This window comes from Sporobolomyces koalae (assembly GCF_050403365.1).
Source record: "Sporobolomyces koalae JCM15063 DNA, S_koalae_JCM15063T_v1_ctg19, whole genome shotgun sequence".
NCBI classification, from domain to species: Eukaryota; Fungi; Basidiomycota; class Microbotryomycetes; order Sporidiobolales; family Sporidiobolaceae; genus Sporobolomyces; species Sporobolomyces koalae.
The window spans coordinates 226,836-242,190 of NW_027481752.1; the positions used below are offsets into that span (position 1 = coordinate 226,836).

At 55.8% G+C, this 15,355-nt stretch overlaps 5 protein-coding genes across 5 annotated transcripts; 4 read left to right on the top strand and 1 right to left on the bottom strand.

Moving 5' to 3' along the window:
- Positions 1–1,780: 1,780 nt before the first annotated feature.
- Positions 1,781–5,011, top strand: JCM15063_002749 (uncharacterized protein; the record flags this gene model as incomplete). The annotated part of the gene is made up of 14 exons (XM_076679079.1): positions 1,781–1,892; positions 2,002–2,117; positions 2,189–2,281; positions 2,344–2,514; positions 2,578–2,772; positions 2,836–3,075; positions 3,143–3,301; positions 3,374–3,529; positions 3,603–3,707; positions 3,781–4,502; positions 4,567–4,632; positions 4,712–4,809; positions 4,888–4,927; positions 4,990–5,011. The coding sequence occupies 14 exons, from the start codon at positions 1,781–1,783 to the stop codon at positions 5,009–5,011; spliced, it is 2,295 nt and encodes a 764-aa protein (XP_076533839.1).
- Positions 5,012–5,693: 682 nt separating this feature from the next.
- Positions 5,694–7,518, bottom strand: JCM15063_002750 (uncharacterized protein; the record flags this gene model as incomplete). The annotated part of the gene is made up of 5 exons (XM_076679080.1): positions 5,694–6,293; positions 6,368–6,822; positions 6,920–6,983; positions 7,051–7,086; positions 7,156–7,518. The coding sequence occupies 5 exons, from the start codon at positions 7,516–7,518 to the stop codon at positions 5,694–5,696; spliced, it is 1,518 nt and encodes a 505-aa protein (XP_076533840.1).
- Positions 7,519–7,998: 480 nt separating this feature from the next.
- JCM15063_002751 (cation diffusion facilitator family transporter) lies at positions 7,999–10,054 on the top strand (the record flags this gene model as incomplete). The annotated part of the gene is made up of 9 exons (XM_076679081.1): positions 7,999–8,044; positions 8,141–8,222; positions 8,299–8,492; positions 8,566–9,161; positions 9,226–9,331; positions 9,392–9,415; positions 9,480–9,584; positions 9,650–9,779; positions 9,841–10,054. 9 exons carry the CDS (start codon positions 7,999–8,001, stop codon positions 10,052–10,054), a joined length of 1,497 nt encoding a protein of 498 aa, XP_076533841.1.
- Positions 10,055–10,363: 309 nt separating this feature from the next.
- Positions 10,364–11,744, top strand: MIR1 (Mir1p; the record flags this gene model as incomplete). The annotated part of the gene is made up of 7 exons (XM_076679082.1): positions 10,364–10,419; positions 10,493–10,556; positions 10,654–10,913; positions 10,977–10,999; positions 11,071–11,404; positions 11,468–11,632; positions 11,702–11,744. The coding sequence occupies 7 exons, from the start codon at positions 10,364–10,366 to the stop codon at positions 11,742–11,744; spliced, it is 945 nt and encodes a 314-aa protein (XP_076533842.1).
- A 512-nt stretch (positions 11,745–12,256) lies between these two features.
- Positions 12,257–15,178, top strand: JCM15063_002753 (uncharacterized protein; the record flags this gene model as incomplete). The annotated part of the gene is made up of 5 exons (XM_076679083.1): positions 12,257–12,367; positions 12,452–13,272; positions 13,334–13,393; positions 13,458–14,752; positions 14,826–15,178. The coding sequence occupies 5 exons, from the start codon at positions 12,257–12,259 to the stop codon at positions 15,176–15,178; spliced, it is 2,640 nt and encodes an 879-aa protein (XP_076533843.1).
- Positions 15,179–15,355: the final 177 nt, after the last annotated feature.

Sequence of the window (15,355 nt, forward strand, 5' to 3'; positions counted from 1 at the left end):
AATGAGTACCGAGGCTCGGTCAGCAGCGGGCTGCGCGGGGCGTTGCAGAAGCTGTAGAAGTCGACTTTGCCTCTGTGGGCTGCGAGATTATCTGTCGGTGAGTGCGGAGCGACCAAATGATGAGTACAGCACTGAGGCGAGGAATCCGAGACATTTTCGAAACCTCAGCTCATCGCGGCCGCGCGGGGATTCATCCTCACCTGGCACAACCTTCGACATGCTCTGGGACGCTTGGATACCTGACAGACAGGTAGAAGTCGTCTGGCAGCGAATGTGAAATCGCGTCTGAGCGTGCGCAATTCAGCTCGAGGAACTCCGGTGAGCGCTTGAGACATCGTTTGGAACGCGGATCTGCAGACTTTCCACGAGACGATTGCGGCATTGCGAGACATGCGCGAGATCGCACCGTCTCGACTCTCAACCAGCGCGAACACGAAAGCAAGCTCTGCTCACCGAGTAAATACCGCCCTTGATGGATACCAGGAGCACTCCAGGCTTTACCGACGAGTGGATACTAGGCCACAACCTCCCAGATCCCTTGATTTAAGTATTTGGAGCGATTCGCGTTTCTTCCTGATGGGGTAGTTGTCATGGATTCGCCAGGCCCGTGTCCGAGCGTCGAACAGCTTATCGCGGTTGTTCGATCTCTCGGCCCTTCTCAAGACAATTTAGAAGCATGCAGGATGTTCTTACTTTGAGTCGTGTCATGTCCCAAGAGTGCCTGCTCGACGGAACCGAAAGGCAGTCCTGGTCAGCTGACCGATTCGTCGAGAGCCTCGCGCGCCACGAACGTTTGACGACTTGCTCGTCTCGACGAGTCGATTAACCGTTCACGGTTTATATCAAGCCTGGTGTGGTGAACAAACCTACTCAATGTCGGGAGCCATGGCGCAAGAGACGGGGGCGCGACAGGGTGCCCCAGCTCAAGGTGAACGCTTGAAGAGAGTGCAGCATGTACTGGGCGAGCCGAATGTCTACGACGAGCTCGATAAAGCGGCAACGAAGCTCTGGGCGACATCTAAAGGTGCTTTGATTGACTTGACGATATTCTAGGAAGTCCGGAACTCGAATACTTGAAGCGCAATACGGTTCAATGGCTTGTGGCGACTGCTTTAGGCAGGCAGAGGAGCAACAGCTGTGCAAAGATTGCGCAGATACTAGTCTGCCGGCAAAGGGTGACAGTCGCGCTTGCCAGGGGCCTGCAATCACGAGCTGTGCACGCGGCGCGGCGGCGGATCGTGGAGAGCAGGAACGCCTACAAGCCGCGAGAGCTCTTGTCAGGTAGCAAAGACGAGATGAGAGTACTTTGCCTGTGCATGAAGCGCTTCATTGGGGGGTCATAACGGTAGAGACGGCGAGGAAGGGGCGCCGGAGCTGATCTGGCCAGACGGCGCGTCGTGCGGCGCCGGGACTCGGCCTTCGCATCGACCACCTAACCCGTGTTCACCTTCGGCCCGACTCGTCTGCGTAACGCAGGCAGACAGACCTTCGAACCAGGTCCAGCTTCACCACGCGAGCGCACAGTTCCGTATCGGCAGTAGCGTGCGCAAACACGCCTCGAACGACCGGCTCAACACACGCTGTGTTGAATCCCGGGACAATACACCTAGACAGGACCGCACGTCACGCGTGAAGCCGTCACGAACGCGTCGAGCAGATCACGAGAAGCGCCCATTCCGCCCCGCTTCGCTCCCCTCCACTCCACTGGACTCCTCTCCGCTCCGCTGCAAGCTGTTCCGCCCCACCGCTCCCGCCCCTCGCTCGATCGCGCGTTCCAAGCATGTCGAAACTCTCGTCTGGCCTCCCGAGCACGCGCTCGACGAACCGCTATTCGGCGCTGCAGTCGCTCATCGCAGACCAGGACACGGAAATCGAGGACGAGTTGGCCAAAGGCGAGTCGATTCTGTGCCCCCAATGCCCGCTGCGCATCCTTGAGCTGGCCGTGCGGTGGGTACACACCGGAGAGCCGAACGCGTGGTGCTGACGCTGCCGCGTACACAGCCCAGAAACGTCTGCGAGAGCTCAAGGCCCGGATCTCGGCGCAATCGAAGAAGAACTTTGTGCTTGAGCGTGACGTGCGATACCTCGACAGTCGGATAGCCTTGCTCATCCAGAATGTGAGCTCCGTCTCCTGGAAAGGACCCGCTCGGGGAACCGGCCACCTGACAAAACTCGCTGAATCCCATAGCGAATGGCCCTCGATGAGCGCGAGGAAGTCAGAGAACATCTCGAGGATGTCGAGGAAGGCGAAGGCTCTGAAATGGACGAGCGACGGACACAGGTTTGGCTCGCCTCTCTCGTGATTTTGTTCCGAGCCGTACTGACGATTCTAATCTCTTCTAGCAATACTCCAATCTGTTCTTCTTGCTACAGTCTGAGCCGCGGCACATCGCTGCGCTGTGTCGACTGGTCTCTCTGAGCGAGATTGATACCCTTCTTCAGACTGTCATGTTCACGCTGTACGGTAACCAGTACGAATCTCGAGAGGAACATTTGCTGCTCACCATGTTCCAGGTACGTGCTCGTTCCTGGCCTACTACCAACAATCTGATTGCTCACTCGATTTCCTCGCGACAGTCGGTACTTTCGGCACAATTCGAAACGGCGACCGAGTTCGGCTCTCTGTTGCGCGCAAATACGCCCGTATCGCGCATGATGACAACCTACACGCGCCGTGGCCCGGGACAGAGCTACCTGAAGAGCGTGCTGGCCGAACGGATCAACAGTCTGATCGAACACAAGGACCTGAACCTCGAGATCAACCCGCTAAAGGTACAGATAATCCGATGGACAGGGTCGCCGCGGTCTACGTGCTAACTAATTTCGCGCGATCAGGTCTACGAGCAAATGATCAACTCGATCCATGACGAGACTGGCGAGCTGCCCGAAGATTTGCCTAGAAATGTCACGCCCGAGATTGCCGCGTCGAATCCAGACGTACAGAATATCATCGCGCCACGCCTCACGATGTTGATGGAAATCGCCAACTCGTTCCTGCTGACGATCATGGACAGCATCGAAAGTGTTCCGTACGGCATCAGGTGGATCTGCAAACAGATTCGAAGCCTGACAAAAGTGGGCATCTCTTCAGCAATTGATCTTGTCAAGCATACCAATGCTGATGCAGGATATTCGATCGTAGCGGAAGTATCCGGAAGCGACAGACTATGCGATCTGCTCGCTGATCGGCGGGTTCTTCTTCCTGCGATTCATCAACCCTGCCATCGTAACGCCTCAGGCGTATATGCTCATCGACAGTCTACCTGCGAGTGCTAAGCATCCACGGCGGACGCTTACTCTGGTCAGTGCTCGCGATTTTTGGCATTTTCTAGCCCCACCGCCATGAATCTGAACGATCCGGATTTGCCTGCAGATTGCCAAGATGCTGCAAAACCTTGCCAACAAGCCATCTTACTCCAAAGAGGCCTACATGATGTCGTTGAACCCGTTCGTGGATACGAACAAGTCGCGAATGAACCTTTTCCTGAACGCTCTGTGCGATGTAGGCGACTTTTACGATTCGCTCGAGGCAAGTCTTGAAAGTCCCTTCTTTTCTATCATTGTGAAGTCGGAAGTCACTCACCGTCTTATCCAATGAATAGATGGACCAGTACATGGCGCTCTCGAAGAAAGACCTTCAGATCAACATCACCCTCAATGAGCTGTACAACACCCAGTCGCTTCTCAGCCAGCACCTCGATTCGCTTGTAAGTCAGAAATCCTTGCTTACCCCTCCCTGGAACGTATCGGAGGAAACTGAAGCACGAATTGCTCGCCCAGGCTCGCAACGACAAGCAGCATCTCCGCATCCTTCTCGACGAACTCGGCCCTGCGCCGGCTCAGGTGCCACGCAAAGAGAACAGAACAATCGACCTACCCTTGTACTCGCGCTGGGAGATGCCGATTCAAGACATCACGACGGCACTCATGGCAGAGAACAATGTGACGCAAAACGACATTCTGTACCTCGAAGCCAAGTCGATCTTTGTTCAGCTTATCCGATCGATCCCTCGACTATCGGACAGGCGACCGATACAGCTGCCGGTCGTCGCGGAGGCAGCAGCGACCGCAAAAGACGCAACGCTCGTGAGGAAAGGGATCAAGGTCAAGGAGATGCTGCGCGAGCTCGAAGAGCTGAGATTGGTCGACCGAAGAGATGGTTACAAACTCCTGACGGATGAAGTTACAGCTGAACTCGTGCACCTCGGCAACCTGCGCGAGAAGGTCCTACTCGAAACGCGTTCGCTCGACGCCGTGTACAAGACGATTGGCGATCACAACTCGTACCTGCGGTCTCAGCTCGAGCAGTACAAGGCGTACCTACAGAACGTGCGACAGACATCGGCATCGAAAGGCAAGAGTTCGGGCGTCGGAGTCGTTTCAGTTGCGGGCAAAGACGCGACCAAACCTGCGAAATCTCAACTGCTCGGACCGTACAAGTTTACGCACGCCCAGTTCGAAAAGGACGGTATCATCATGGAGACTAATGTGCCCGAGAACCGGTCAGTCCTTATTCGTCTCGTGCTTTTTGTAGGCAGCTGAAGCTCACGGAAGTCGCACTTGAAGACGAGCGAGCATCTTTTTCCTCGTCAGCTCTCCAACACCTGGAGCATTCCTGATCGCGCTGCACTAGTAAGTCTATACCAATCATATTCGAGAGCTTGCGGCGCTGATTTATTGCCTCGCCCTGTCGCGCGCGCTGGAAAAACAGCAAAGGGAGAGAAAAGGCGATTCTCGAGATGGACCTCAAGATTGACGACTTGCTCGAGAAGAAGAACCAAGGGGTCGATCAGCTCGACATGGAATACGGCAAGTTCCCCAACGAGCGGTGTCCTCTCTTCTCTGATCCTGTTGGGCTCATCTCGCCGTCGATTTCGCTCCCTACAGTGAGCTTGAACGTGTCTCGAGTACTAACCCTGCTCAACAAGTGAGTCGAAGCGATAGTATCAATTGTCCTACTGAGCACGACTGACGGTGCATGTCTTGCAGGACGTTCCAACGTCGCAAATGAGGTTCTCCCCTTCTATCATATATGAGCCTCTGCTACTTCCTAATTATTATTCAAGGCGCACTGCGTTCTTTTTTCATCTCTGTCTTCCGTACTCAAGATCCCATATACCCGCACTTCCTCCCATCCTTTGCCCCATTTTTCCTCTATCTTTGCTCGCCTTTTTTCTATTCTCTGTCTCTCTTCGTTTCAATTCACCTATCGATTCTTTATTTGAGCCAAAGAACTGAACAACCTGTTTGAGGTACTCGCTTGCGGCAATAGGGGGGCTCCCGTTTCGCACATTTTGACCCTCTTGTGACCCAGTGTCCATTTATTCTTCTTTGTGATCGTCTCTTTTGCTAATTGCGAGAGAGGCCAGACTATTGAGAAAGGTGAGGAGAGAAGGGAACCGTCAACACACACGAGAACCTGCACAGTGCAAATGAAAGGAGAAGAGAGAGAGAGAGAGAGAGGGAAGACAGGAGGTATCAACAAAAGTGGGTACAATGTCGTATACACAGTACAATCAAACAAACAAAAAAACCCAAACGAGAATGCAGACAGGGGCGCAGGGAAAAAGCGAACGACAAGTTTGGAGGGGTTTGAGGGGACGGATCCACGACTTGAAGAGCGAATGGGGAAATGAAGAGAGTGAAACCCCGTGATCCAGCTAGACATTGCGTTGTTTTCCCTTGATTGCTCTTCAAGGAGGACCAGTAGGGTAGTATTGATGTTGTTGATCGTATGTCCGATGCGGAGCATGATGGTGGTGACTCGCAGAAGGATCGTCTCGCCAAACCTGGTGGGCAGGCTGCGGATCGTACTGTCCTTGATGTTGCTGTTGCTCTTGCGGCTGCGAAGCCTGCTCTAGCGGCGGGTGCGGCGAAGGTGCATACAACGGTGTGTCTGGACTCGGATCGCAGTACGAGTACGCATGTTCGTATTGCTGATCTGGTGGGTGATCGTATGGCGAATGAACTGTCGGAGCGTAGCGGGTCGGGTCACGGTGCGACGAAGCATGCTCAACGGAAGGCGACGGGTGATGGAAGGGAGACTTCGGGAGTCCGTGCTGCGACGGGTGCTGGTACGAGTACTGGTGGTGAAGATGGTCTGGATCTGTGGGAGCGCGATACAGCCTGTACTCGAAACTGGGCACAACTTGCGGATTCGAGTCTCTCGGAGCATGCGACGGGACCGGCAGAGTCGAGGGAAAGTAGGAAGCTGTCGAGCTGTATGGATGTTGCGGCGAAATCGGGTGCGGAGACCAGCTAGTCGCGTATTGATCATTGTCGTACAACTGCGGCTGTCGAGGAGGTAGCACGCGAGCGTCAAAATCCAAATTCCCAACGTGGAAAGAGGAATGTACTGGGGGCTTACGTTCATATTCTCGTGCGCCTCGTTGAGCGAGCGACCTGGGAAGTTCGGAGGTGCCGATACTGGGCCGTGGTAGGAGGGTTGCAAATGCTGATCTGAAGTGGGTTGAAAGGCCGATCCTGAGTGCGGCCATGCGAGGTAAGGACTGGGCGAGGCTAGCGACGAGGACGAGGACGCAGTCGGCCGCTCCCATCGCGACAGCGAGTGGGTTGTGTCGATTGGTGGCGGTATAGGGGTGCTAGAAGCACTGCGTTTGGGTTGAGGATGAAGCTCGAGGTTCGACGATGTGCGTGAACGAGGCGAAGCATGCGAAGAGCCCACAGAAGGCGCGCGCGGAGGGGCACGACGAGCGACCGCATCTTGAGAAGGTGGTCCAGGTTCCGTATGTACAGCGGTCCTGGCCGTGTGCGAGCGGCGTCGAGTCTTGGTAGCTTTGCCTCGCGGAGCATACCGGTAATCTGTGGGGAGCAAGAGCCCCATGACGGAAAATTCATAAGTTCGATGCTAAAGAGATCAGCAAAGCGGTTCCATTGTCCTCGCATCAAGCGCGCTTACCCGGGTAAATTCTCGCATGTTCCTCCTTCTTTTCCTTTGCCAGAGCTTCGTATGCACGTTTCGTCTGCGGGGCCAAGCTTGTCAGCGTGACTATCCGACCGGAGCGAAAGCGCGAGAAATACAAAGTCTACCTCGGGTGGTGCAGACTTCCATAACTCGGCGATAACCTGGGCCAAGCGAGGTGGGATTCGGCATGAGTTGTCGGTTCATGGAGACAGACGCAGGGAGGACCGTACTTTGGAGAGTTGGCCTTGCGCTCGCCGCTCCGCTGGATTCGCGTCTTGGAGCCGCTTGACCTGGGCCGTGCGGAACAGCAGCCAGGCGTTCATCGGTCTCGGTGGCCTGTCCTTCTTGTTCGCAGCGTCGAGATCTGCAGCGGGAGCATGGGCCGGCACAGTCGGCGGTCCTGGACGAAGTGGGGTCGCGAGATGCAACGCAGTGGCAGGGTCAGCCCCGGGGGAAGCCGTCGAGAGCACCCGGCTGTCGAGTTGCTCACCCGATATGTCGGATCGCGGCGACTCGAGAGCGCTGTGGTCCGCATGGGTTGCCAGCGCCCTCGAGCCTCCAGCTCCTGCGCCTGCGCCTGCAGCGAACGTCATCGAGGCAGCGATGCGTGCGTCTGGCGCGTACTGGAGCTGACGAAGCGTCTGTACCAGACAGCTGTGAGTCGAGTTGTGTTGGAAGCGCGCGACAGAAGCCTGCGAGATGGAGAATGCGAAGCGGTGGCACGGCGGTAGCGGCGGGCGGGCCGCGACCGTCCGCAGTCTAAATACTAAATAGACGTTTTAACCTCGTTCCTTTTTGATCATGTACTGTACATACTATATGTACCCTCGGATGTAGTACCACTGAACATCTCACTGTCATCGAGCCTATGGGGTAAAGTATGACCGAAAGCTAAGTGTTGTTTGCCATGTCTACATTTCCTCAAAACGTTGGCCCGTGGAAGGTCGTTACGAGCTCCAAAATTAATTCCTGAGCCGCAGTGAGAAAGGAGATTTTTCGAGGATCCCTTCGAGGTCCGCCGCATCAAACACCCCTCTGGTCAGTATAGTTAAACCCCCCATACTTTGCTCGGCATGTCGAACAAACGGAGGGCGTTCAAGCTCAAGCTCCTGCTGGCAAGTACGTGCCCGTCCTGTTCCCGCATCGCCAGTCGCATGGGCGATCGACCGGGCCTCTTTCGAAGATGCTGAACGATTTTCGATTCGCGGTGCACAGTCGACACGGCGTTCCTGTTCCTCGAGCTGGGCGTCGGTACGGTGGTGGGCAGTCTCGCACTCGTGGCCGACAGCTTTCACATGTGAGTACTCCAGTTGACTCGGGTACGTCGGCCGAATACCCCGCTTACAATTGACATTCTTCCTTTCCTCGCACAGGCTCAACGATGTGTGCAGTTTGATCGTCGCCCTCCAGGCTCTCAAGCTGGCCGAATCGACAGAGTCGTCGGCCAAGCTTTCGTACGGGTGGCAGCGCGCCGAGGTGTTGGGTGCACTCATCAATGGCGTCTTCCTCCTCGCGCTGTGCTTCTCGATTGGCATGGAAGCGATCGCTCGCTTCATCAACTACACTGGTGCGCCCCTCCTGCGAGCCTGGGTCATACTTCAGCGCGCGAGACGACCCGCTGACGAATCTCGCACCACCAGAGGTGACCAACCCGAAACTGATCGTCGCGGTCGGAACGGCTGGTCTCGTATCGAACATTGTCGGCCTGTTCCTCTTCCACGACCACGGAGGACACTCACACGGAGGCGGAGGACACAGCCACGGTGGAGGAGCCAAATCGCACGCATCGCCGACCCCCAAGTCGGACTCGCACTCGCACTCGCACTCGCACTCGGAAGCTAACGACCGTACCCCTCTCCTCGCCGGATCGTCGTCGAATGCTCGCACCGCTGCAACTTCGCCTTCCGGTGGGTCTTCCACCCTCGTCGACGATGACGACGACGCCGACTCGGAACTCGCCGAAGCGGACGACGCCATCGAAGAGGAACTCTTTGTGCACCCGGGCGAACTGCGAGCGAACGTTCTCAAGAAAGCACACGATGCCGGATACGGCGCGACGAACGCTCAGAACGCTCACAAGAGAGGACAGAGTTCGCTCTCGAGCGTCGCTGAACACGGCGGATCGCGCGACTCGCACGATCACTCGCACGATGGACACGGTGATCACGGTGCAGAGGTTTCGAGCGAGGGCAACATGAACATGCGTGGTGTCTTCTTGCACGTCCTCGGCGACGCGGTAGGCTTTCCCGGTCTGATCCGATTACACAAAACTCGGCTGACTGCTCGTCGTGCGCACAAAGCTCGGCAATGTCGGTGTCATTGCCGCTGGTCTTTTCATCTGGTTGACCGACTACGAATGGCGCATGTACTCGGACCCTGGCATCAGTCTCATCATTACCGTCATCAGTGAGTCCCATCGGACCCTGTATGTGCGTGACCTCACATACTGACTCTGTGCCTCGACAGTCTTCTCGAGCGCTCTTCCTCTGGGTAAGTCGCGGCTAGCGTCGATTACAGCGATGGAAGCAGAGAACTGACAGCTTGATGAATGCAGTCAAATCTGCCTCTTTCATCTTGCTCCAAGGTGTTCCTTCGTCGGTTCCCCTCGAGCGACTACGATCTTCGATTGCTGCTGTTCCCGGTGTCATCAACGTGCACGGTGAGTTGCACTCCACCGGATTAGTCAAGATCAAGTCGAAATTCTGATTTTCCTTGCTGCTACAGATCTTCACGTTTGGTCACTCTCCGAGTCCAAGATTGTCGCTTCTGTGCACATCATGGTCAAGGGACCTGATCTTGTCGTTGTCAGTCGCGAGATCAAGCGCCGTTTCCATCGATTCGGAATCCACTCTTCGTCAGTCTCGTCTTGACATTCGCTTACGGTTCGAGGTCTGACCCGCTCACTCTCTATTCAGGACGATTCAACCGGAAATTGTGGCGTCTTCCGGAGATATTCCCTCGATCGCTCGTACCGCTTCTCACATCTCGGCAACTGCCGCGGCCGAGATCGGGCTCGAACAGGAAGGTTGCCCGGTGCTGTGCGTCGACGACAGCTGTCGAGACGCATCGTGCTGCCCTCCTGCCGCTTTGCCTGCTCTCGCGACCCAGTCGGTCAGCTCGCAAGTCTAATGTGCCGGAATCCTTGCTTCGCGGTCCTTCCTACTTCTTTCTCGATTAGCGACGAACGTGCCTCTTGCCATATTCGTATCAATGCGAGCAACATTCTTTAGAAATTCCATGAACACATAATCTATTTCCCGTTCCACTGTTTGCTCCGTGCGTGAGGCCGAAAGAAAGGCGATGCACGTGATCAATACGTCACTTTGAAGTTTGAACGGGCGGAGACGATCAGTTATCGGCAAGTTTCCCGACCCTCTCGGCCTGATCTAGCTCTCGCTTCGACACCACTCAACAACGCACCACTTAGTCACAGAGAGCATGTCTGGCAAAGAATCAATGAGCTCGAACGCTCTCCCGAACTTGACGGGCATGGAGTGAGTTCATTCTCAGTTCGGTGATCCTTCTCGTAACTCGTTGCTGACCATTCGGGAGGACCCTCTTCGATAGCTATGCCAAGTTCTTCGCGGCGGGAGCTCTATGTTGTACGCTTTCGCATGGAGGCATGGTCCCCGTGAGCAATCGCCCGCTTTGTTCCCGGTTTCCCACCAAACTGACTTTCGTTCCCTTCCCCCTTTTCTCTTTCCCTCGCATGTACGTGAACACTATAGATCGATGTCGTCAAGACCCGGATTCAACTCGACCCGAAACTCGCGAAACTCGGAATGGTTGGAACCGGTCGACAGATCGTTGCCGAGGAAGGTCTGAGAGGGTTGGCGACCGGATTCGGTTCGACCGCGGTGGGATACTTTGGACAGGGAGGACTCAAGTTTGCGTTGAACGATGCGTTCAAGTTGAAACTCGCACAGGCGGTTGGAGGTCCTGAACAAGCAGTCGAACACCGAATGGCCATTTACCTCGGAGCTGCGGCGTAAGTCCTCCTTTTCCGTCGTAAGCTTGGATTCGAGACTGAATCATTTACACTCAATTACAGTATCGCCGAATTCTTCGCAGATAGTGCGTTTCGGTCGAACCTTTTGCGCCTGGCGGACCACATTGACCAAGTTTGTTCATTCGTATGGCTACAGTCTTCCTGACTCCTCTCGAGGCGGTCCGTATCCGACTCGTCTCGAACCGAACGTACGCGACGAACCTCGCGACCGGATTCAAACGCATGGCGGCAGAAGGCGGACTCAAGGAGCTTTACGCCGGGTTCATCCCGATCCTCGCGAAGCAAGTACCGTACGCCGTCGGACAGTTTGCGACGAACGAAGTCCTGCACGAGTTGGCGTACAAGCAAATCTCGCCTGAGCGCCAGGCCAACTTGACGACGCTTGAACAGACTGGTCTCACGCTCGGATGCGGTTTGGGCGCGGGTGTTGCCGCAGCTGTCCTCTCACACCCTGCCGATACCCTCTTGAGGTCCGTTTTGCATGTCGTGTTGCTGTCAGGAACAGTGAGCTGACTGCGAGTCCGCGTTTACAGTCAAATCAACAAGGGCGAGGGAGGCAAGGGATCCGCCGCATCCAAGCTGATCGTGCTCGCGCGTCAGAACGGCGTGCGAGGTCTGTTCTCTGGACTCGGAGCTCGTACGATCATGACGATGGGTCTCGTGTCATCGCAATTCCTGCTGTACGGCATGATCAAAGAGTGAGCTTTTCTCTTTTATGGGTCCAGGCGCGCAAACCTTGTACTGATTTCCCCGCCTTGATTCCTCAGCGCCCTCGGAGCCAACAAGGGTGTCGAGATCCACAAAGACTAGAGCTACTGACTTACGATAGATATTCTCGCATACTTCACTTTGTCCCTTTGATACCGAAAATTTGTGCTTTGTCCGTTCCGAGTAGTATTTCCCTAATAGACGTCTCTCTTTAGCATCAGACTCTTTTGTAACTTGAACCCAAGGTGCTCGAGAGCTGAGCGAGGTGAGACAGAATCAGAAGGATTGCGGCGATTACGAAGACCCGCTGCTCTCCCACACTCACCACTCTGCAAAATCGACCTGTATCAGCTTGCTCTTGTTCACTGTCCGCTGCTCCTTCGAAACGCCGTCGCGAACATCTAAACTCTACGAACTTGAGCGCCACCGGGTTGCGCACTTGCTGCCCCGCTTCCCACCTTCCGATCCCACTTCTCGCCCACGCCACGCAACTCTGATGAGTGGCAAGTTCCATTCTATCTGTGCCCTGACTGTAGCTGTTGTTGACTTGCTCCACCTCCTAACGCTCGCACCCGCGCCCTCTCCGCGCCATCTCGGCTCATCTGGTTCTGGCCATGACAGCCCCGGCAAGCTACGTGTTCAAGCTACACTACGACGATGGTCCAGTCCACGTCTCGCGCCGCTATGGCTATTCGGGCAAGCTCGACGTGCCCGCCGTCTACTCGGTGAGCGACTTGGATCCCCGCCCTGCATCGCCTCTTCTGCATGCAGTGCCCCTAACTTGTGCCTCGTTTCCGCCTCGGCGGTAGGGTCTGTACGAGCGCACTGCTCAAGTCATGAATCTCGCCCCAGGATCATTCACCCTCGCCCTGCGCGACTCGCTCGGGAAGAGTTCGATCAAACTCGACGATTACAACCATTTCCACACCTTCGTGTGCCAACCGGTCATGAACAATTTCGAGAGCGTCAAGGTGGACGAGAAGGGCAGGAGGGTACTCGTATTCATCGTCGAGAAGAAACGAGACCTTAACCACGCACCGTCGACCCCAGCGTCAGCCGGGTCCTCCACGGGTCGTTCAGATGCGAACGAGTCAATCATCGACTATGCGCCTCTATCGACGAGTGGTACAGACGCTTTCGACGCCCTTTCGAAACGCTTTGAGCCGCTCAAGCCTCGAACGCCATCGTCGTCTTCGAGCGTTGCCGCCACGACGAACAAGTTTGAGCGCCAAAGCTCCGAACCTCGCTTTGACGTTCAAAAGCCCGGATACCATCCCGCATACGCGTCATCGAGTTTGGCACCTGACAACGACACGTCGGGCAGCGTTCAGATCTCGAATGCTGCTCAAAGCTTGATCGCTGCTCAACCTTCGGCGGACGCCCCCAGAGTCCAACAGCCCAAGACGGAATCGTGGGCCACCGTTCGCGGAATGCTCGAGACTTTTGTCCGAGACCTGAATGTCCACCTCGCCGATACGTTCGGAGACGAAGCCGGTTCGTTCAGGTTGAACACATCGGTTCAAGCCAAACCCGAACAGGCAGCCCAATCCGAAGCCAGGGTCCCGGCACAAGCCGCCAATGCTGTCGAGACAAAAGCAATTCATGCACACGTGTTTTGCGACCGCTGCTTGTTCGTCCTTCTGCTCCGATGTATGCCTCTCAATACTAAATATTTAGGCGCGTGCAAACAGGAAAACGATCTCTGGTTCTCGCTTCAAGTGCCGAGCTTGCAGCAACTATGATTTGTGCGAGTGAGTGGCGAGAAGTGCTTCTCCGCTTGGGTTTTCGACACGACTGATCCACGAACTTGTCCAGCTTCTGCATCGACTTCCGCGGAGAGTTCCACTCCGGAGCGCATCCTTTCGCCGAGATCACGCATCCGGGTGCCGCAGCTATCAGCTCGACTCGCGGAGCCATCACTGTCGAAGATGCGCCCGTCCCTCCTCCGCAGTCTCGAACAGCTCCGGCTGCTCCGCCCCCTTCCGATGCGCGTCCAGCTCGCCCGATGACGCACAATGCCACCTGCGATGGATGCGACAAGACAATCGTTGGTACCCGCAAAAAGTGTGTCAACTGCCCCGATTACGACTTGTGCGCCCAATGCCATGCTTCGGCTTCGACAATCCATCCCGGTCACAACTTTGCCTCAATCCACACCCCTCGCGATCTTGAATGGCATTCGCCGACTACTTCGACTCCAGTCCACCACCACGTTCGTTGCGATGGTTGTAACAAGTCTCCCATCCGCGGGGTCCGCTACAAGTGCACTCACCCTTCGTGCCCGGACTACGACCTCTGCGGCAACTGTGAAGCCGACCCGATCGCGCGTCACCCTGCGGATCACCTCTTGCTCAAGATTCGTCAACCTCGCTCGAACGTCTTTGGTGTTGCGGCTCATGGGCTTTCCGAAGCTGTCCGGCGTGCGCAGGAGATGTCGCAACATGCCGTTCGAGGACCGTCTCTCGGTCACAATCAACGTTACGCAAGCCCTCTCGCAACTTTGTTCTCCTCGATCGGTGCTGCCGTTCAAGGTCACGCGGCGACCTCCTCCGCCCAGTCTGGCTCGCACAGCCCCCAATCTTCCCCGGTCTCTGCTCCATCTGAGACTGCGCCAGCCGTCAACGTGGAACCCGAGACAGTCGAGGCCGAAGCCAAGGTCGAGTCCGAATCGTCCGAGGACGAAACAGAAGTCGAAGAAGAAGAACCCAAGGAGGTCCCGGTCGAAAACGAGAGCCGCCTTGGATGTTCGTTCGTCGCTGACGTGAGTGTTCCTGTTGTTCTTGGATGGCTTCGACGCCGCGAAATACTCATCCGATTGCTCATCCAGGTCACTCTCCACGATGGCACGGTGGTTCCCGCCGGTTCCGAGTTCTGCAAAGTCTGGAAGGTTCGCAACACCGGTACCCTCGCTTGGTCTTCAGCTCGGCTCGTCAACGTCGGTGGATTCCAAGGTCAAAAGCAATCTGAAGGGTTTGAAGTTGCCGATCTCGAACCTGGACAAGAGACCGAAGTCCAATGCGAATGCAAAGCCCCAGAAGAGGACGGAAGGTTCATGAGTTTCTTCAGGCTCGAAGATGCCGATGGAGTCAAGTTTGGCGACCGATTTTGGCGTGAGTAAAAATCCCACTATCTGTCGCAGATCTGATTCAATCTGATGTCGTTTCGTTGGGTGCGAGATACTAGTCGATATCACGGTCGAGTCTGCAGGTACTCTTCGCAGTTCGGGCACCCTCTCGTCGTCATCGATCATTACGCCTTCCCTAAATGCCGGAGGCAAGGCTGCATCCGTTCCGGCAACGACGACCTCGACTGCCCCCTCGACGACCTTCTCCCTGTCCGAAGTCGAAACCGATTTTGAATCCGTTTCGCACGGTACTTTTTCGTCGCGTCCGAGAAGCGGGATTGTCGTCGAATCCGACTCGGAGGAGGAGGATCACGAGCTGAGCAGTTCGGAAGAGAGCAGCGAGCTCGAGGAAGATTCGGACGATGACGATTTTGTCGTCCTCTCTGACGAGGGTGACGCTTGGCGCGACTGAGAAGTTCTCGTAATCTGCTCGTTCCTCTCCTTTCTGTTCTCCTCTGTCACTCTCCACTCCGACCTGCATTTGTACACTATGAACCCCGAAATTTGTTCTCTACGTGCTTCTCCTGGACCCCACTCTTTCAATTGTCTGTTGATTCAAACTCCGTAGCCCTGTTCTCCCTGGTCGCCT